Source organism: Acipenser ruthenus, chromosome 9 (genome assembly GCF_902713425.1).
Source record: "Acipenser ruthenus chromosome 9, fAciRut3.2 maternal haplotype, whole genome shotgun sequence".
Lineage (NCBI taxonomy): Eukaryota > Metazoa > Chordata > Actinopteri > Acipenseriformes > Acipenseridae > Acipenser > Acipenser ruthenus.
In genome coordinates this window covers 46,392,235-46,414,786 of record NC_081197.1, presented here as the reverse complement: position 1 = coordinate 46,414,786, position 22,552 = coordinate 46,392,235, and the positions used below count along the sequence as shown (strand labels likewise).

At 38.4% G+C, this 22,552-nt stretch overlaps 1 protein-coding gene across 3 annotated transcripts in view; it reads right to left on the bottom strand.

Moving 5' to 3' along the window:
• LOC117406135 (sex comb on midleg-like protein 2) overlaps positions 1-22,552 on the bottom strand; it is a 57,068-nt gene that overhangs the window by 18,085 nt on the left and 16,431 nt on the right. For 2 of the 3 annotated variants that reach the window (XM_034009969.3, XM_059030101.1), the window contains exons 2-7: positions 13,858-13,977; positions 12,417-12,485; positions 11,195-11,265; positions 10,468-10,702; positions 9,224-9,312; positions 8,189-8,432 (exon numbers count right to left, since the gene is read on the bottom strand). In XM_034009969.3, coding sequence (XP_033865860.3) covers positions 8,189-8,432; positions 9,224-9,312; positions 10,468-10,702; positions 11,195-11,265; positions 12,417-12,485; positions 13,858-13,977 — 828 coding nt within the window. Of the gene's footprint in view, positions 1-8,188; positions 8,433-9,223; positions 9,313-10,467; positions 10,703-11,194; positions 11,266-12,416; positions 12,486-13,857; positions 13,978-22,552 lie in introns of those variants that run through there. The other variant, XM_034009971.3, reaches the window with a different exon arrangement.

Genomic DNA, 22,552 nt, shown 5'->3' with positions numbered 1-22,552 from the left:
CACACGGAAATGGGGTGACCTCTTAATTCCGCACATCTCAGCCAGCAGATTAAAGAGCCTGTTTACGCTTGTCAGGGGGACCCTGAAATGTTTTAGAGATCAGTTTGTTATCAGGATAAAAGCCACCACACCACGCACGTGCACAATGAATGATGCATTTTATTTGTTTGTTTAACCCTGGAACCACTTGGCCACTGGTTAATCTTTTGTGGATGATCACTGGACTTAGAATGTGGAAGCAAATGTGTTTCAGGTAATTTAACTGTGCTGCTAGACAAAAAAACAACTTTTACCACGCAAAGACATAGCAGCATGACATCTAAGACTGCGTTGATTTATCCCGAGTCCATGCAACCCCTTACAGACGCTTTCAAATTAAATTAATCCTGGATATCCTCTTGCACCAAGTGCAACATTAAGTTGTAATGTTTTAAGACTTTTATAACTAAGGTTAATGTTAGTACTATATTATCATTGAGTGTTTAATGCTAAGGACTGAAAGATACAGAAGCTGGAAGGAATGGCCGTTTTCATGCAAATACATGAACAATGAACACACAATTAAACCATACTGTTCTCACTCTTGCACATCCCTGCCATCCTGTCCAACCAGTTTGGTTTACCGCACTGTACTGGCAGTGAAAACATGCAGAAAACAGCAAGCTTTTACACTGCAAATGACACACATTCTGCTTTTCTGTTTTCCTATATCTTTAATCATTTTCATCTAGGATTGTTCTAGAAACTCTTCTGTTTGTGGTTGGGGGAGGAGTTTAAAAACATCCCTCACCTCCAAGCAGCTTATTTCAAATGATTTCTTTAAGCTACAATGTTAACAGGCACAACAACAACAACAACAAGAGCATGGTCCCAAAAGGATTAAGGGCATATTAACCCCAAAAATGAATCTACATTTCATGAATTTACAAAATTTATAAGAGGATTTCTTTTGAATTATTTTTTAGCCAAGCTGCATTCTTCAAATCGGCTTGTCTGAAGTAAATGGGTTGAAGCTGTTGAAGTTGAGCTGCTTTTGTTGGTTATTTTTTATTAATAAGGTAAGTTTAGCTGAGCATGGTTTTATTTTACCCACTCCTGTGTCTATGTTGTGTTGCCACTATATTTAGCATAAATAAAGGATATTTATGCTAAAGAATAAAGGCAAAATGAATGAAGAAAAAAATCATGAAAAAACAGAAATGGGATAATTTTTCCACATTATGTGTTACACTTCATCACATATGATCCATATTTACTTTAGTCAATTTCTTTAACAAAATTACAGCTATATTAGATGGAGTGAGTAAACATGCATGAACCATGTTTTGCACGGTCAGATTGTGGGTCCTGCTATAAGCATTCTTATAATTAACAACTGCAAATTGGCTAAATTACTTTAAAAGCAGCATCCTCCCGCCTGTAGATCAATGTGGGAACATTACTACCAATACAATCAGATTACGAGTTACAAACAGAAGCCAGCTGGAATGCTATGGCTCTTCTTATGTTAAGAACACAAGAATGGTACAAGAAACAGGACTTTCAAACTATTTATCAGACATCAAAACACAACCTTAAAATAAACTTTGGTAAAAACAAAACAAAACAAAACAAAAACTTCTGTAAGATGACAACCAATCAGTTGGTTATTTGAAAGATTTAAACATGCAAGCTTGCAGTGCACATACAGTTTTGCTACGTTTTCTTGGGAGGTTTCTATGTTATAACTTTTGATTTGAAAATGAGTAAAGAGCTTAATCATTTTGGGGGAACAAAACAATTACAGATTGCTATAGAAAGAAAAACACAAACACAAGAACCCACCCACTAGCTACTAATACTGTAGGTCTGGGAGCATAATCACTTGTGAGCGCACATTGGCATGATTTGCCATACTAGACCAACACTCTTAGTTTATTCCAAGGTAGATACTCACTGGAACTTGTATTAAATAAACCAGAGTTTTGTATCACAGGCTAATCATCCACTTTTGACCAATAACATCACAAGCTTGACCCTCCCCCTCCTGCTTTTACATAATCCTACTAACCCTCCCTCAAGAATGCAGTACAATGTATTTGGGAAACAGTTGGGTGAGCACCCCATCACTGTGGTCGATGGTTACTGTGGTTGGTATGTGACTAAAATGTGGAAAACACAAAAGTTTTGTTGTTACTTTTGATCTCGTCTGAGCCTTGACCCCCCACCCCCTATCCTCACAACTGCTTGTCATCAAGGTCACGGGTCACGACCTGCAAACTCCCGGGGGGAGACTGAAGCTTGAGATAAGTTCAAGTAAAAGGTGATGCAATTATCTGGGGAAAATTATATGACTATTGCTATTTTACACTTACCTTTACCTTGGTTTAACACATGAAGTGGCTGGCTTAATCTTATACATTCATCAAAAAAAAGTGTTGTTGTGTAGCTTTAAGTAAACTTTACAAGACCAAAAAAATATTCTACATCAATCCAGCAATGGCAATTGTTCAATTGACGTAGTAGCATTCTTCTTCTTCCAATGTCTGTCATGTACAGTTCTATTCATTATGTGTGATGCTTAGTGTCATAAATCACTGGTACCTCAACACAACATAACATATGTTCACCGAAAACAGTTTAAGAGGAAATGAAAATGTACCAGGACACAAAAAAACATTATCTGGAATTCCCCCAAGCAAAAAAAGACAGCTTTCAATCATGAATTCACACAGCATTAACAGAGGCATCGGTAATGGTTTAAAAAAAAACAAAACAAAAACAAAAACAACAACACACTACTGGCAAGATATTCATGCTTTTGACACATTTTCATTTTTTTTTTAATTGTGTTCAGGATTGTATATTTTGTATTAATTAATATTATATATATATATATATATATTTAGCTCAAAGAGCCAGCTGCTAAAGAGAAACCTCCTTCTAAATCGTATCCACCACAATGTCTCCATTCCCGTTTGTAAAGACTACTATATGAAACCATGATAGGGAAGAATAAAATAGATTACACTATAGCTGGCTGACATGCCTGCTTCACACTTTGAATTTGTTTTGCTTGCTGTGAGGACAAATCATTCACTACATCACTGTCTAGCGCCCCTTATCCAGGCTGCAAAAGAAACGAGACTATATTAGAATACAGACATACACTAATGTATAACAATTACATTTGCTACTTCTGACATGACCATCTGTCCTTTCAAATACATTTTCATGCACTTAAATCGCATTACTCTTGAAAGACTACACTACCTAGCCAGCAAAGATTATTACGCTGCTGTTTATGAGAAAGAGTTATGTGCACCTTGCAACTATCTCAAGGCTTCAGACTGCGGCTAGTTTAAAACACTGGAAAATATTACACAATTAAGACATAAAATATATACATAAAACCAGCCATAACTTAACACAGCTAGGCCATGCTTATTTAATTCCTCGTCATGGTAACCACAAAAACAGATGACCACCAGCCAGTAAACAAACCATGCTTTACATCCAAGCCTCCTCAAATACAAAAATTTAAAGCAGCCATTTTTTCATTATAAAAAGAAACCCCTATTTGATATAATGCAGAACCAATGTTTGTATATGTGGCTTTTTTTCTACTAGCTGTAATTACTTTGTGTTGGTGTACCACACATTGGCACTGCTGTAATACTTCTTATCTTCATATATCTGTACTAATTAATTGTCATTTAGCCCTGGCTTCACTATCAGTTGATAATATATGGGGGGGGGGGGGCTGCCTGTCCGCACATTTGTCAATCTGTATGCCGCACTTACATTTTTGCATATACAGTAATCCGTCATGTATCCATCCGTCACATATCCACCGGGATCAAGCTCTCCAGCAACACTACCCACGTGTACAGCACTAATGCAAAATGGCGACAGGAAAGCGAAAGCGACTTGTGCTTACAATTGAATTTTTTATATTTTTTATTTTGTGAACCTACGCATGTGTGAATGTATATTTGAAACAGTGTGTACTTACTGTAATTAATTAATGATATACCCGACGCTCCTGGGAGAGCCTGCTTGCTGTGTGTGATCACCAGGTATGGAATCTAATCAGCAGGTAGGTGTGTTCCAGCAGGGCGTCACGTATACAAAGTTCTATTTTTTCACCTCAGGGCTGCCAACTGGGCTGAAATTCACGGACGCGAGTGAGTGTGTGTGTGCGCAAGTGAGTGTGAGTGAGTGAGTGAGTGAGAAAGAACCAGAACCTGGGTTGGACACCGAAGAGGGAGTAAGCAAGTCGAAACTGCCGACAGCCAGGCGAGTGGCCGTTCTTTTATTATTGAACAGAGTTCAGTGTGCAGATCCCATCAAAGTTGTACGTACACTGTGTTGTATGTACTCCGTGCACTACCATTTCTAGTAATGTCACGTGAGCTGTTCAGTGTGTTGATATGTAAATAAATCCCGCGGGGCGTATCAACTTCAACCTCCGTCTCGAAACAATAATTGTGTGTATATAGTAATTATTACAGCTGTGTAGAATGTTATTTAAAACAGGATTAATTTATCCGACTTTTTACATATCCACCCTTACTGCAGCTCTAAATATTCTTTGAAGATCCAGCTATCCAGCCATCAAACCCAAGATGATATGAAAAGCACGTGCAGGGAACATCTAAGGTTTGACTTGCACTGTTGAAGCTCTTTCTGATTTCCATGTTATACATTGGCCGTCGTCCTTTTTTTTTTTTTTTTTTAATGCAACTAAAATAAATAAGTAAGATTTACAGAGAAAAACAGATCTCAATCTCAGTTGCATAACTATTCAACGCCTTTGCTACTGCAGCTCTAAATCAGTTCAGGTGCAAATGATTTGTTTGAAAGGTCACAAAATTAGTGAAATGGTTTCAGCCTGTGTGTACTCAAAGTGGTTTAATTTCCCTCAGGTATATAAAGACTTTTAAGCTGCAACTCAGATACTGATCCAGCAACCATGAAGACCAAGGAGCTTTCGAAACAAGTCAGGGATAAAGTGGTAGAGAGGCACAGAGCAGGAGAAGGGTACAATTTCAAAGGTGCTGATTATCCCTCTCAGCACAGTGAAGTCCATCATTAAGAAGTGGAAGATGCATCATACCACCCGACTCTACCCAGATCAGGTCGCCCTCCCAAAGTGAGCAACCGGGCAAGCAGGAAACTGATTTGGGATGTCACGCTGAAGCCAACAATGACCTTGAGAGATCTGCAAAGTTCTGTGCCTGAGATGGGAGTCAGTGTTCACCTACCAACACCTATGGACGGGTGGCAAGAAAGAAGCCATTACTCAAAAAGCCTCATCATATGGAGCATATGGAGTTTGCGAAAAAGCATGTAGTTGATACTGCAGACATGTGGAAAAAGGTTTTGTGGTCAGACGAGACAAAAATTGAACTCGTTATGTCTGGCGCAAGCCCAACACTGCACATCACCCAGTCAACACCATCCCAACTGTCAAGCATGGTGGTGGCAGCATCATGTTATGGAGATGCTTCTCTTCAGCAGGGACTGGGAAGCTTGTCAGGATGGAGGGGAGAATGGATGGTGCAAAGTACAGGCGAATCCTTGAGGATAAACCTGTCTGAGTCAGCCAAGACTCTGAAACTAGGGAGGAAATTCACATTTCAGCAGGATAATGACCCGAAGCACAAAGCCAAAGCCACACTGGAGTGACTGAACAAGAAGAGAATTAATGTCCAGTCAAAGTCCTGACTTGAATCCAATCGAAAATTTATGGCGAGACTTGAAGATTGCAGTCCATGATGATCCCCAACAAACTTACCAGAATTGGAGCAATTTTCCTGTGAAGAATGGGCAAAATTGCACCATCCTACTGTGCAAAGCTAGAAGAGACCTATCCAAAAAGACTCATAGCAGTAATTGCTGCAAAAGGTGCTTCTACCAAGTACTGACTTAAGGGGCTGAATACTTATGCAACCAGTAAAATTCATTTAGTACATTTCCTTTGCAAGTTTTGCTGACATTTAACCTCCTCCTCATATAACAGTGTTCAGTTTAACCACAACACTATTTTTTGTAATTCAACAAAATGTGACATTATTGGTAGGGGGTCAATACTTGTGTGTATATATATATATATATATATATATATATATATATATATATATATATATATATATATATATATATATATATATATATATACACACACACACATACACACATACACACATACACACATATATATATATATATTATATATATAGACACACACACACACACACACACACACACACACACACACGATATATCGCAGTGTCGGGGTCCAATATAAATCTGCTATATATCAAGAGACCCATAGAAAAACAAATAGGCTAATAACAAATACTGTACAACCGCATCAGGGTCCAATATAAGTCCTCTACGCAACCCGCTTTTTCTCATTTTTCTATAAAAAGCAGCACACCGTTTTAATTCGCTGTAATTGATGAAAAGCAATTACAGCGGAGGGTAATTGCTTCTCATCAACTTTAGTCTCCAATTAATTTCATAAGTCTTCCTCTCCTTTCTCAAATGCCCAAACCCGCTGCATTGAAAGAATCCACTCCCAACAGGCCTGTTGCTAGGGAGCTGACGTCACTGCCCTGTGACTTTTGCTAGTGCACTGCTGCTGCCACAAGTGAACACCTCGCTGGTTAAAATAAAAACCGATAGTAGATACTTCATTTGCTTTGTGCTATTGTGCAATGCGTGTGTATATGATAACAACAGTACAATATTAATGCTTTGTTTGTGGTGTGTAGTACGAAGCAAAACAAACAGTAATTCTAAGTGAAATTGTCTATGTATATTTCAGCCAAGGCATACGCAGTTAGACAGTAAAAATGGGGAGCCAACTCCACGACCGCAATATATCTGAATCCGCAGTACAGACAGAGGCTATATAACGAGGGGTGGGTGTATATATTTTGGAGTATTGACCCCAACCCTGATTGGTAAAGTGTAAATGGCCTTTCAATGATCACATTAAGAGACATGGGAGTGTGCTAATTATCCATGAATGGGACATTAAGTTTGCAGAGGTGTGAGTGACGTTACTGGAATAATGTAATCAGATTACAAGAACACATTACGTATAGTATAGTGTTACTCTCCAACACTGTATATAAATGTAGGGATTTTGAAACTTGGGGATCTGGTGTTAATCAATTTCGGTGCAGATGTATGGGAAAAAAAATCGTTTCGCATTCTTCAACAATTTGTTCTTTGTGCAACCACGTTCATTCTGTGCTTAAAAAAAAAAAAGGCTGTGGAAATTTGGCAAGATACAGTTGTTTTTTTCAGAACACTATCCCCAACGATACTAACATTTCCATTCAACACACAGTTATGCACATAGATACCAAATGCGAAAAGACAAAGGATTACTAAGTCTATCAGATCAAAGTGCCCCAGCAGTAATGAGGTCAGATTGAGCCTTGGCTTGTGGTCAATGGAGACGTACTGTGGTTCAGTGTAATGTCTTCTCGTTACTCAGTCTTGTTAAAACCAAAATCTAACAGCCAACACACTATAAAGCACTCTGAAACCACAGAGATCCCTCGCCTACTGACAATATGCAAGAAAAACGCATCAAAATGACTGTGGTACCACAAACTATTCATATAGCTTCAGGGTCAGTGCTTTTAATTAATGAAAACTGCTGCTATAACAGTACCAATTTACCTGCCGTGTGTTGTAACAAGAACCGTTAAGGTGCAGTGCGGATTATAAAATAAATGATTTGCAAATAGAAATGCACACACTCCTTCTCATTTGCGTTGGTGATTTTGAAGGGCGCATGATTGCTTTATAAGTAGGGATTTCATCTGTTATTTGAACACTTATAATATTTGAACACTTAGCGTTTTACCATTAGTTATTTTATTTATTAAAAAAAAAAAATAATTAACATGACAGTGATGTCAAAACTCATGAACATACACATAGACAATCCTATTTTTCTTGGACTGATTATGTACACAAACATTGGACAATATTTTCCCTTATTGGCAAATCACAGTCAAATTGCCTCCTCCATAGTAAATCATCACCTGGGCAACTTGCCCACAGTGGAAAATCAGGCTCATTAAGTCAAATTCCAGGTCAATGTGAACAACAAAACAAAAAACAAATAACATTCCCTTCTGATTGAAATGTGAGTTGGGCCCTTGGTTTTTGCAATGCTTACCACTGGTGCCAGGAGGCTGCAAGCTGTGCTTGGTCAAGAAACACCACCCAACTGGAAAGATGTCTCGCGAGTCGTACTTGCACCAGTAGTCAAATGCCCCTCTCCAGCCATCGAACATGACAAATATTTCATCGCCTTTAACTTCTCCTATAGTAGCTGGACAAATCAAGAAAGGGTTCTTCCTGTCCACTGCTTCCAGCTTCATCCCAGACTTGAAACTGTTCTGTGGGGGCCTGGGAGGTTCCTAAAACAGAAATGAGCGTTGAGAAACGGATCTGTCTTTATTACAGACTGCTTAGGATCACTCAGCTAATCACAGTGGAAGTTGTATGCAGCGACACATTACAAACAAACCCCAGTCATGTCATCAAGCGCACCATATCGTACACTTTTCTCAATATTTGTATGCATCCGCTTAAAAATATACACTGCAAAATTAAAAACAGTGTATTTAAAAAAATCTATTAAAAACAGTGTGTCTTCAACAAGCCTTTGCCTGTTCGTGATATTGGTCCAGTTTTAAAAATGAACAAAGAAAGCTGAAGTCCATAACTTTTATTGGCCCATCACAGAAGTTGAAACTGTACTGAAACAGACTGTTTATTGTACATTTCACTAAACCAAAACTAGGTATCGACATTGTAGCTTCTTTTTCATAAAACAGAAACAATTCCTGCGGCTATCAGGAAGGCAGGTCTCCGTACTGCTCTGCCTACCTAAATGGCATGGTTTCACAAGCAGTGTGCTCCAGTTGCCAAATAAAAGCTTACACAAGGCCAGACATACCTACCACCTGCTGGCAAAAAGCATTACTGCAGGCAACCTTCTGTTGTTCGATCTGGAGAGAACAGCATTTAGCATTCACCAGTGGAGGTGGTAAATTGGCTGACTTATGTAAGGATGCTGTTGTGCCACTGCCTTGAAAACCTTATTTGCAGGCCATCCCAGTGACTGACTGTGTAGGAGGTGGCGGCAACAGCAGCAGAGGCTTTCTTCAGAGATACGGTTTAGAGGTGCGGGGGGGGGGGTGGCTACCTTTTTAAAAGCTGTGGAAGGGGCCATTTCTGCTCCACTTAATGTCCTCAACAGAAACATTGGCCATGATGAGGCATTCATTCGAAAACCTGGGAACACAAAATATATATATATAGATATATTTGTATGTTTCATGCAATACAAAAGCAATTCAAATCAGACTGCCAATTGTTATTAAGGGGATTTTTTTGCATTTAGTTCTTTGAAGTGGAGCCCATCCTGTTTACTGTAGCATCAATATTCTAACTTGTTATTTGTTGCCAGAGCACCCCCTAGTGGCTCCTCTAGATAGGTGCTCTTTGTCATTAGTGCAGATTTACTTAACCTGGTGCTGTGAGTGCAGGCACTAAAAAGGTAGAGAAAATAAATTAATCAATATATAAAACAGCAGCATTGAATCTCAGGGTTGCTTTAAAGATATGCAGTAGGGGGCTCCCGACTGGCGCATCCAGTGAAGGCGCTCCACGTGGAGTGCAGGATGCACTCTATAGCCTGGAGATTGCAGGTTCGAATCCAGGCTATGTCACTGCCGACTGTGACCGGGGGTTCCTAGGGGGCGGCACACAATTGGCCGAGCACCTCCCTGGTAGGGAGGGCTTAGGTCGGCAGGGGAATCCACGGTTCACCGCGCACCAGCGACCCCTGTGGCCAATAGTGCGCCTGCAGTTCTGCAGTGGAGCCATCAGATCTGTGTTGTCCTCCGGCACTATAGGTCTGGTGGCCTTGCTGTGGATCAGCAGTGTGAAAAATGACAGATTGGCAGGAATATATTTCGGAGGACGCGTGTTCCAGCCTCCGTTTCCCAAGTCGCCAAGGGGTTGCAGCGGTGAACCGGGATACAAATAACAATTGGTCATTCCAAATTAGGGAGAAAACCCAGGGTAAAAAACTATTGGCGACGACTAAATTAAAAAAAAAAAAAAAAAAAGATACTACTTTAAACACAATCAATTCACTACCAATGCTGAAAGACTGGGTGCAGCTTTTGTACTCCTAGTTTTCCACCAAAAATGAGTTTACTGAATGGTGACTGGCAAGACTGGTACAATATTCAACGTAGTGTTGTCCTTGGCAGTCCTTAGCCAGAAACCTAATGTAAAATGAAGATAAAACGCAAATGTACTTATATCCAGTCCAACTCCTGGCTCCTAATCATTTAAATAATATACTTAATTGAAGTTAGTTCTAAAAGCCAGGACTGTGTGATTTTCTAGCTGTGTTATCAGGTGCGGAGTTGTTCTCACCGAGTGGTGGCTGCAGCATGTCTCCGTTCTTCTCACAGGTCCCTATGGGCTGGATGTCGGAGGAGTCCACCAACCTCCAGAAGTCATTCTTGTTGTCGCTGCCGTCGAGCCGCAGCCTCAGCCGGGCGCCTGTGATGCCCATGATGGTGGCGATGCACACGGAGGTGAAGTTGCGGGGGTCATGTGCTTCTAGTTTCATACCGATTTTGAAATCATTGCTAGGTGGGTTTCTAGACTAGAAAAAAAAGCAATTTAAACTTCTGTTAAAGGGTTACAGGGCTGGTTCTTTTTTAATAGGCAGAATTATCAAACCCTTAATCTAATCCTGGTAAATAAAACTGATTTTACAACCAGTGTTGTAAAAAAAAGTTTTGCATTTCTTTCTGTATTTTCAAATTACAGAAAGAGTTGCCGAATAACACTGTTCTAAATAGGCCACATTTCTAGGCAGATGCAGAGTTTGATACATAGAAAATTCCCCAAATTCAGGTACTTACAAACAGTTACCCTTGCCAGAAAAAAAACCCTCTCTGATGATTCGTCTCCTTGTACACTTGATTCATGATTAGCTATGGCTTTAATGTTCACAATTTATTACAGTATTCGCAGAGTACAAGAAAGGCACAGCAGAACTGCGAGTTCCCACAATGCAGCTACTTTATTATGTTTTTTGTGAAACCACAATAATCCTGCACTCCCAATAAAAGATATTGAAATTGGAACAGACCTGTTTAAAACAATGCGAGGGAGATGGGGTAGCTCCTGTCTCCTTCAGGTATTCATCCCAGCTGAAGCTTTCTGAAAATAAACAAGACAGTTTAACAGTGTGAAGTCAACAAGCTGTTTATGAATAATGTAACAAAGCAGACTTTTAGGATTTACTGAAGTAGATTCTAGCTTCAGTGTGGTAGTGTTCACAGGAAAGAATAAAACACTAGCTTGCTTAAGTGTTAAAAAAAGATCATAATTGATTTATTATAGTATAGCACTTAGTACAACTGGAAAAAAAAAACGTTTTGTGTGATAATTAATGGTTACGAGTGTTTAAAAAAAAAAAAAAAAAAAAAAATTAGATGAGCACTTCAAAAAAATAAAATAATAATTGTTAGTTTCTGAATAAACCTCAATTTCAGATTTACATTATTGCTATGTAATTTTAGCACCCATTAAGTTTGTAAGTAAGGTTTTTTGGTCCGTGAATTTTAAGTTTCCACTGTCGTGTCTTTTTGAACTGTGAAGGATTGTGAGCATTTTACTCAAGCCCCGTCTAACAGTCCTCAATTTATTAAAGGCTTTAAATTGCTTCTGAAGGTACAGCCAATTGGAGGCAGCATTTGTGTCTGCTATGAAATTATCCTGTTGTACAAAGCACCGATTGCTCCTGTTGAATATTGTGCTCTGAAATATAGAGCCACGTTTTTTGTACTGAATATAATTTATTTTTCAAATTAAAAGAAAATGCTGCCCAGAAACAGGTGCTTAAGATCGCAGTGAAGCTGGCGCTGCCAGGCTTAATAAGCCTGCAAGCGAGCTTCACTTGTTGATGGGGAACATAAAGAAGAAAGGAAGAAACCAGGGGTCTCCCCCAATCTCATTGGGGACTGCTCTTGCTGCAGCGAGACTGGCACTGCCAGGCCTCTATGGATGGAAGTGAGCTTCACTTCCTCTGGGGGAGACTGGTGCTAGAAAAGAGGAGGAGGAACAAGGAAAGTTTTGGGAAAAAAAAAAAAAAAAAAAAGAAGTTTCTTGGTATAAAATGTTCCAGGACAGGCCATGTGTTGAGCTGTTGCTATCTGGGACGCAATAATTCAATTCTGACAGCAGAGGGAGCCCTAAGTCAATTTATGAAATTATTTGGGACTGTACCCAACATTTGCTTGGCAGGTTCAACTCTCTTTTAGTTTTGATGTCTATTACTTTTTGTTTGAAGTAGCAAGTCCTACTGGTACCTTTATTCTGGGAGGGACTTGTTGAAGAGTAACTCTTCCCTGTCTTTTCCTTTTTAATATCTTTTTGTTCTAAAAAGCAAGAGAGATGAACACATTTGATTACTACAAAGAACAAAAATATATGAAACAACATAACAAGATCCATGTGATATGCTGAAGTGAAAAACATTTGTACCCTTCATTTATTACAGTTTTACGATTGGGTGTTTAAAAGTTATCGGTGGCATTTGAAGTACTACAAGAAGTGAATTGGTTGGCTACATGATGTATCGTATCATTATAGAGGCATGTATCTTTTGTATTGTGATTCAAGACCAAAAGCACAACATAGCTCATTGCACTGTAGTTCACCAAATAGTTATTGAATGAAGAATAAGTATGATTTATAAACAGTATGAATTCCCCATCTAATTAATTTTTTTATCCCTTTTTATAAAATGTACCAATTTCGAGTTTGCCCACCATTTGTGTTCTCATTACAGCACTTCTATTGAGACAACAAAGCTTATATTGTTAATTTGGTGCATAAGACATCTGAATAGGCTGTTTGCTTTAATTATAAAATCCCCATAGGGTTAGACATGCTCCTTCACTATTAACAGAAGTCTGGGTCAAGGGTTTTCTAACAGCTAATTACTTTTCCCATGTCACTTGTCTTTTCAGTAATCTTACTCCCTACTTCATTGTGATCCACTAGGTTTTAACAAAACATACATACTAAAGAACTTGGAAAACATCTAATTCCATCAGGCATGTCACAACCTCTTTACAGAAAGAAACAGATCCACATTCGCAACCATGCATACAACCCCTTGAATTCAATAGCCTTCATGTTATTTCAACATTCGCCATTTCAATGGGTGTATTTTTCCTTTCTGAACAAAAGGTCTATGTAAATACCCTCTTTGTGAATGGCAAGAATGAGAACTAAATACAACACCCGTTATAAAATCTTATAGCTGTCCTCGTTAACAAAAACAATACAGCAAATACTAATGCATTCTAGCTCATCAGGGTGATACATTCTCTACCCCATTATGCAAAAGCAGTTCCTGTTTGGGCCATTCTGTACACTGGCACATGTGATTCTTCTGTATAGCTGCAAAAGAACATGATTTGTACGAAAATCAAACATTTAATTTCTTAACTTTCAGAAAAAGTAAATGGAGACGTCAATTCTTAAGGAATAGCTAAAGGTTTAAAACAAATACTGGTATTGCATTTACTGCACTGAGCACTCATAGTCATTATCCTACATCGTGATGTACTATGATGGAAGCATTTTTTATGGTTTTCTGTGGAGTAACTGTCACAGTTTGTCATGTTTTATCTTCTTGTTTAATTGTGAGTTAATTAATATGTCTCCCTCTGTTCTTAAGCTGGCCATGGCAGGACACAAAGGACTGTAAATAGAAAAAAAAAAAAAAAGCACGCCCCTTACCTTTAGTTGATGTTCTCCCCATGGTGACCACCTGCAGGTTCAGTATCCTCCTCGCACAAAAGTACCTGAAGGCAGGCGACCAACAACTCAGCTTCCTGTTAGACACACAGTGATGGCTTCCTGGAAACGACAAGAACAGGACGTAATTAACATGGAAACTGCCCCCACAAAAGACAGAACCGCGCACAATGCTGGTTGACAGCTGAGCACAAGCAACTAAGCAGCCAGTAGTGGTTGTGTGGTGCTTTGAAGAGGCAGCTAGCAAACCAGGGCATAGGGAGATGGGGTGGAGGAGTGGTAATGGAATGGGAATGAGAGCGGTACTAGTGAAGTGTTCCAAGTTAAAAGCAGCTCGTTTTAAAGATTGATGATCCCCTTGAACTGCAGTAACCCTTGACCTTGCTCTCCGATTGCTCCACTCTACCTTACACACTCAATCTGCAAACAATATTTGTATTTCAGTCTGGTAAAGATTTGCCTTAAGTTTGACCTTTTTTTTCTTTTCTTTTGGTGAGTTAACAGAAGGGTATAATAAAACAAAATGCACTACCAGCTGTCATTACATGGTTTTGTTTTCCTTTCTGTTTCTTTGCATGCTAGTATCGTCTGCAGGCGAAACACACATTCAGTTCCCAGGAGTGTTCTGAATGGATAATGCACTTCAGGCTGTAACTCTAAGCAAGCTTGCAACCATTTCATTGGAAAATAGTATACGGTTAAGCCTGTGACTATACATAGGGGAATAGAAGAAGGTGCCCCCTCCATATCTGAACATCGGGACTATATGTAGACTTCAAGACATAAAAGAGACTTAAGGTCAGAAGGCTGCCATTTTCAAGAGGTTGTTATGGGTATTTCAATGTTAATTAAATCGTGCTAATGTTATTTCCGAAATGATGCTGATTTACAAAATAATTTAAATATATTAACCAGAACCACTGCATATGAAGGTGCTGGCAGCATTGTAACACTGCATATGAAGGTGCTGGCAGCATTGTACCACTGCATATGAAGGTGCTGGCAGCATTGTAACACTGCATATGAAGGTGCGGGCAGCATTGTACCACTGCATATGAAGGTGCGGGCAGCATTGTAACACTGCATATGAAGGTGCTGGCAGCATTGTACCACTGCATATGAAGGTGCGGGCAGCATTGTACCACTGCATATGAAGGTGCTGGCAGCATTGTACCACTGCATATGAAGGTGCGGGCAGCATTGTACCACTGCATATGAAGGTGCTGGCAGCATTGTAACACTGCATATGAAGGTGCTGGCAGCATTGTAACACTGCATATGAAGGTGCTGGCAGCATTGTACCACTGCATATGAAGGTGCGGGCAGCATTGTACCACTGCATATGAAGGTGCTGGCAGCATTGTACCACTGCATATGAAGGTGCGGGCAGCATTGTACCACTTCATATGAAGGTGCTGGCAGCATTGTCCTTCTATGCCTCTCTGGGTGATTGCAAAGGGACACCGATGACTTGATGGAACTCAGTCAATCTACCATCACTGTGGCTGTATATCAGGCCCAGCTAAAAAAAAAAAAAAACTTTATGACTTTTTTATGGGAGTTTTATGACATTCTTAGGTTTCCCAGAGTAATGGGAGCCATCGATTGCACACATATTGTGCTTAAATAACTGCAACACTGTGCTTATACATATGTGAACAGGAAGGGGTTCCATTCATTAAATGTGCAGGTGATTTGTGATGCATGCTAACATCTGGAATGTACTGTATGTGCAAATTTCCCTGGTTCCTGTTATAACATTATGACACAGTTTGCTTTTAAGTCATTTTCAGGGACCCAATGAACCAGATGGCATATTAGTACTTTAAGAATACCTGGATAATTCAATATTTGTATATACAGTACTGTATGGAAATATTTATTTTAGCCTTTTCCATACCAGAGGTTTTGAATGAGGTTTACTTGCTTGTTTTAACCACTTGTAACCTTACAGAACATTTGCTGTATTGCCAAAACAATATGCCGTTATTTGCATCAATATTACTACCAAGAAATTATCAATGTAACTATAGCCTAATCATCTGAACTCTGGATATGTGCATTATACGACAACTGACCTCTACTGTAGATTGTATTTTAATTATACAAATAAAAACCTACACAGAAAGGAAGAGAGCGAGAGCTTTTAGTCACTATGCTTCCAGATTGCAGAACGCACTGCCACCTCATATCAGAACAGAAGTGCTACATCAGTTGATGCCCAAGTCAGAATTGAAAACTTACATTTTTAGGATTAGCTTTTTTAAACAGAATTTTAAAATGTGTTCTTTGCTTTTTGTATGAAAGGCGCTCTATAAATAAAGTATGTATTGATTGATCTTCACACATTTCCATGCATATAAGGTTATAAAATGTTCCCTTACAATACTGTAAGTGTTCATTGGCTACTCCTAATTATGCGGAGTGCATTTCTCGCGGAGACGAGCAAAGAGTGCCAGAGAAAATACACTTAACATGATTACAGGAAGCCACCAAACGATTCTAAACATAAATGATGTCTGTAACAGTGTACTGGGTGAGGGCTTTCTATAATCATTTTAAACTTAAGAAATGTATAACGGAAGTGTTACATAAATGGTATACATGTATAATAACAAACGACTACAAAACACAAATGGCACTTGAAACACATTTATTTATACAAGAAATAAATAGAATACATTCCAACCAAGCAAATAAATAAAATAATACGTGTCAACCAAGCCTATATAGATGGCTTAACCCTCCCACCTCCAAAACAAAAAATATGTTGAAATAATAATAAATACTACTCGCTAGCATCTCTTTATGCAGTAGTTGGTACAGGAACTGATGTAGGTGACCTGCGACAATTAAAAGCTTTCTACCGGGAGACTTGATCATTAACGACCACATAGACTGAATTTCCAAAGGATTATCAGATTGATTTTATTAACAAATTCTAATTCCAGTTCGATACAATCACGCTTTTTTGAAAATCCTACCCATAATATTTTAATGCCAATTTGGATGTTAGTACATTTGAAGTAAAAAAAAAAAAAAAAAGGGAATTCCTTTGCGAAGCTCAGCAAGTATGTCAGCAAGTTACTGCACACACCACCTCCGACCTCTCCATATATTAACTGCAACAAAACTGAGCTTCCCTGACAGCTGCCTCACTGGATATTTCAATAGCTTGATCAAGCCCTGAAAACCTAAACAAGCAAATTTACATGCAGGTCATCTATTTTCTCCTGTGGTCATCAAGTCACCTGCCTGTAGTGAAAACAACTCATACACACAGAAAAGACATTGTTGGCAAACTGAGATGCCTCCACAGGATGATCAAGTCTGCTGTGCCAAAACAGCCAAGCAGACAGATGGGACTTGATACTATGATACTGAACTCTGACAGCTACCACAGAGGTCATTTCATGGTGTAACTGGCTCACAATACAGTAGAATAAGTTCCTCTGCAATCACAAAGTCATCCAAAAAGCCAACAATATTAAACAAAATCTTGTGGCTGCCAGCATGCTCGCATACAAGAGACACCTTTCAGCTCCACCTGCTCTCTGCCCCAATTTTAAAGAGAGCGAGAGAGACTGCAGGTGCTGCCAGCAGAACGGAGAAATCACAGTCACATGATTTGAATGAAAAGAGGCAGTCTGTTCAACGCCTGACAGTTTGGATTGTTCAAGCATGATCAAAGCCAGGTAAAAACAGATACTGTACATATAGATAAGGCAGCACAGTTCAAGCTGGTGCTAGTCATGGCTAATGCTATCCAGTGCAACGACCAGAAAGACTGTCCATAAAAAGGCCAGATAAAGTTCAATTCAGTTTAAAAGGCCACATACAGTACTTGCTTATTCCACTGAAGAATTCCTTTCATAATCCTATACAGCTGTTTCCCATGAGGGGAGACGGAACACTTCACTTTGAAGTAGTGACTGTATGCAAATGAAAGTGAGAAGAGAAAGAACAGTCGACCTAAAGGCGTGGTTCACTCCTAAGCATGTCAATGGAAACTGACTGGGCACGTGCCATCCATACCAGAAATGTGCATCACATTTTCAGATTTATCTTATCTTAGCACTCTAGAGTATTTCAGTATTTCAATATTCGTACAAGCACTGTTTGAAATGCATTCAGAGGCACACATGAACTGTTATGTACTCCTGAGAGACTTCTTTATTTTCCGGTCAACTGTAAATGCTACAATATTTGAATAGATCTATTCATTTGCATTTTGAAAGAATATGCATGGGGTAAGAAGCACCACCTGCCACAGTTGTCAATACAAAATTACAGCTACGAGTATCACAAAAAAGTGGATCACTATGACCTATATTGTAGGGTTAGTAGGGCTACTGATTTTCCACAATCGTGGAATCACGCATTGGGAATGGAATTGGGATTTTGGGAATGGAATTCTGCTTTGCAACTGCACCATTAAAAAAAAAAAAAAAACTGAGCATACCGCTGTTATTCTCCTGTAAAAAATAATGGAATGCTTTGAAAACTACACTACCCAGCAGCCCAGTGATGACGCTTGTATAAAACGTTTTTGTATGGTTATTTGGATCATTGGATAACGAGGAAACAGGTGGTTTTGTGGGTGTTACGCTGATGGACTGTCTGTGAGTTGAGTTGTTTAAAAAAGCAACTAGAAGCTTTGTGAGAGTTTAATTTTGAGAGAATAATTTTGGAGTTGTATATACAGAAAAGTGAAAAGTACAATCGTCAACCCCCCCCCCCCCCCCCCTCCCCGATTAAAAAAAACGTATTGAACTTATGTATTCATTTATTTAGTTATTATCGCAAATCCATTACTCCGTCACCCGCTCAACACAAGGAAACGACACGGTGGTTGAGCTGAAACCTTTAGTTTAACTTATCATTTCTAATTTATCATTAACTCCTTAATAGTACTCGTACTCAGAGTGATTTTTTTTTTTTACTCAAGTTGCTATAACATGGCTCTCTCTACTCTAGCTAGTAAGAACAGAAAATTGTAGATTCAACAATGGATGGACCAATAAATTCTTATTTATTTTACCAACTGTACCAAACGCAAAGTCAATGTGTTTACTGTGCAATGAATGTGTGTCAGTAGTTAAGGAATACAATATGAAAAGGCATTTTGAAACCAAACAAGGAGCTTTTGGAAATACGTATCCAGAGGGCACAGTAGTTAGATGTTCAAAAGTAGAAGCGCTGATCTCTTCTTAACAGTTATACTATTAATATGTCACATACATTTTAAAATGTTTGGAATGGTACTCTGTTAAATTCTCACACTGTTCTATTATTAAAGTACTATTCATATGGTAAAATGTGTAAGTCTTGTTCAATATATGAACATTAAGTTATATAATATTTATTATTGCTTAAATACTCTGGCCTGCTTACTTCTAACTTTTTTCCAATCTGGCCCCCTTCAATTTAAAAAAAAAAACTAGTTGAAGAGTCGTGGTCTAACTAAAGCAACTCTATCTGTCCAGGGTATACGAGAAACACATGCAAGCATCTTTACAGCAAGTACAGCATAAACCAGTCTGCGTTGTTGCAGATGAAACTACAGATGGGAGAGAAGTGTCCTGAACATTGTATTTAATTTATAATTTTAAGAAAATTGTATATTTTTGTAATAATGCCCCTTGTTTTTGACTAGTCTGTATATTGTAATGCCAGCAATAAGCTGTTTTTTCAAAACACCTTTATTTGTTGACTGACCTACAGTACATTGTTACTAGTGGACTGCTTTAAGAAAGATTTCTCCTGAAAACTACAGTATCTTGGGGACTTAATTTAAAAAAAAAAAAAAATGAATTCAATAGATTTTTAATGTAAAAATGTTATTTATATTCAAATTGAATTTGTCATTTTAAAAATGGAATTTGTCATTTTAAAAAATGGAATTTGTCATTCCCAGAATGGAAAATCAGGAGCCCAAAAAATGTAAGTGCAACATTAGTACAGCTGCTCCATATACACAGAGATTATGATCTCTGAAAAAATGTAAAGAAAATCATAACCATATTGTACAACAATTTGATTTCTGTGGGTACCATTAAGGACTAAAATGCTGCATCCTAAATATATTGTGACAATGGCAATGGTAGCACTTTACAGCAGATATCCTTACATTTAAATGTACTACTGTACTTAAGTATACTGGTGAAACATTGACAAAACGATAAATCTTGACACTGCAAAACTTTGACAGCTCAAAATATTCTTGAAGTATCGTTAATTCAATATGAATTGCTGCGTTAGTTAAAGCAAACTTCATTTACTCAAATTTGTATTTGCATTGGTATACGCTTCCAATTCACATTAAAAAAGTTTAACTTATAACACATGTTCTGGATACTTTTTGCTAAATACTACGCTTTATAAAGGAACGCATAAAGACTGCTTCCATGCAATTAAAAAAAACGAGTCAATTAGAGTATGTGAAAAGATGTTCCACTTATAAAAAAAAGTCTGTCAAGTAATTAGAATTTTGAATGTTAATAGCTTATGTTTGAAATCATGTATCGATGTTATTCATTAGCAAGCAGCATAAACATGCACTACTCTATATGGTTCAATAAAAACAAGCCTCCAATTAGAAAAGAGCCTAACTTTGCTTTTATTGACTAGTGCACTGGTGAAGAACCTGCTACAGTAACAAGACAAAGACTGTTCTTTGAAAAGAGTTTTCTGGCATTCTTTTCATTTATAAACGTAGTAGTGCTTTGACAACAGTTGAAAAAGGTTTCATGAACTGCAAACATGTTTAAATGAATCCAAATTGGGAACACTGGACCCTATTCATAATATTTTAGGAATGTTTTGTTAAAGCTCACTTAGAATAAGCCTGCAATTGTATTAAAAGATGAATAAACATGTTGTAAAAGAAGATCACAGCCAAGAACACAAGCCTATTCTATTTATCATCTGATAATTCAAAGCACTCAGGTCAGTAGGAACTTTTTATTGTATACAGGTGCACAGTAAGAACTCAATTTTACAAAGTTAGAATCTGATCCTGATCAATAAAGATACATGCATAGCCTTACGTTAAGTGGCTTATAAAGCTTTGGTCTATATCTTAAGAACCCCCCCACCCCCCACCCCCCCAAGTCTACGTCGGCCCGCACTTTGTTTCTTACTATTCTTTTCATCTCCATGCTGCTAGTATTTTAGCACTGGGATCTTGTTCAAATAAAAGCCTCTTCTGGTCGGAGACCTACCCATTATGCCTTAACAAGACAGAACAATAACTGCTGTAACCCTTACAAAGTCATTCAAGGTTCTTCAACGCCATCAACTATCATCTCTAGCCAGACAAGCTGGTGATAAAGGCCAATAAAAAGACCTTCAAACTGGGGCTTGACTTAAGGCAGCGCCCATGTCTGAAAGCAGACAAAACAAGTTAAGGGCTAGGGCTAACGTAAACATTAGCATCCATGGCTCCCTTTTGTCTTTATTGACGCCAGGGGTCCTTTGGTGTGCTGCAATAAAAGATTCCAAGCCACAATAATTGTCCTTAACAGATGTATATCTGGGTTGTCTGGCTGCTGAGGAAGTTAAAAGGGATTTGTGTGTTTGAGAGAGAGCGAGAGAGAGAGAGAGAGAGAGAGAGAGAGAGAGAGAGAAATTGGTATGTTGGTATGCGAGCACGGGATGTTTGTGTTGGAGCTGTGAATTGAATAAGTGATTAAATGATTAATTAAGGCTTCAGCCACAGGTGTACAAATAGGGTGATCACGGGTAAGAAAGAGGTGTTCGGAGGCGGAATGCAAGTAGTGATGAGGAGTAAAAACTTAAATATAAACAATTGCTACGCGTGCTGGTTATAAACCAACATGATACTTGTTTGTTTGTTCCGGGTTGTTTGTTTGTTTTGGCCCTTGTGCCTTTTGCTTTGTATCAGTGTTTGTGTTTTTGTTCAACCTTTTTATTTTAATAAAGAAACAAGCCTGTTTGTGTCTCGCACCGCAGTACTTGCCTGTGACGTCATAGACCCAAGCTATCCTGCAACAAGTATATATGTTAGCAAAAGAAAAGGCACTTTTGCATATAAAAAACTATACATATTGTGTTGCTTTAAAATAAGCTGCTTGCAGGAGACCTACAGCTGTTCATCACTGTGAGACAGAGCACTCTCCATTGCTTTTGCCATTGCCTGCCGTGAAGTTTTTGCATGCAGCAGAAAAAAAGGTGCTTTTCTTTTTAACCAGCGCTCCATTTCTTTTTTAAACTCTTTACACTCAGCCCTATTTCCGCTTGTTTTTCACTGTTTTCATTTATAATAATAATAATAATAATAATAATAATAATAATAATAATAATAATAATAATAATAATAAACAACTTTATTTTGTATAGATTATACATAAAAAAGCACAACGAAATAAAACAATCATAAAAATGCCTTTCTAAAAAAGTAAGTCTTTAAATTAGCTTTAAAAACACTCAAAGAATATGAGTCCCTGATCTCTAGTGGAATAATATGGGGGCATAGCAACAGAAGGCCCTGTCGCCCATAGAGCGCAGGCGAGCAGGCGGGACACACAGCAGTCCGAGATCAGCAGAGCGGAGGTTGCGAGTGGGAGTGTAAGAAGATAAAAGATCTGACAGATAAGTCGGAGCTAGCCCATGAAGAGCCTTATATGTCAGCATTAAAATTTTAAAATCAATTCTA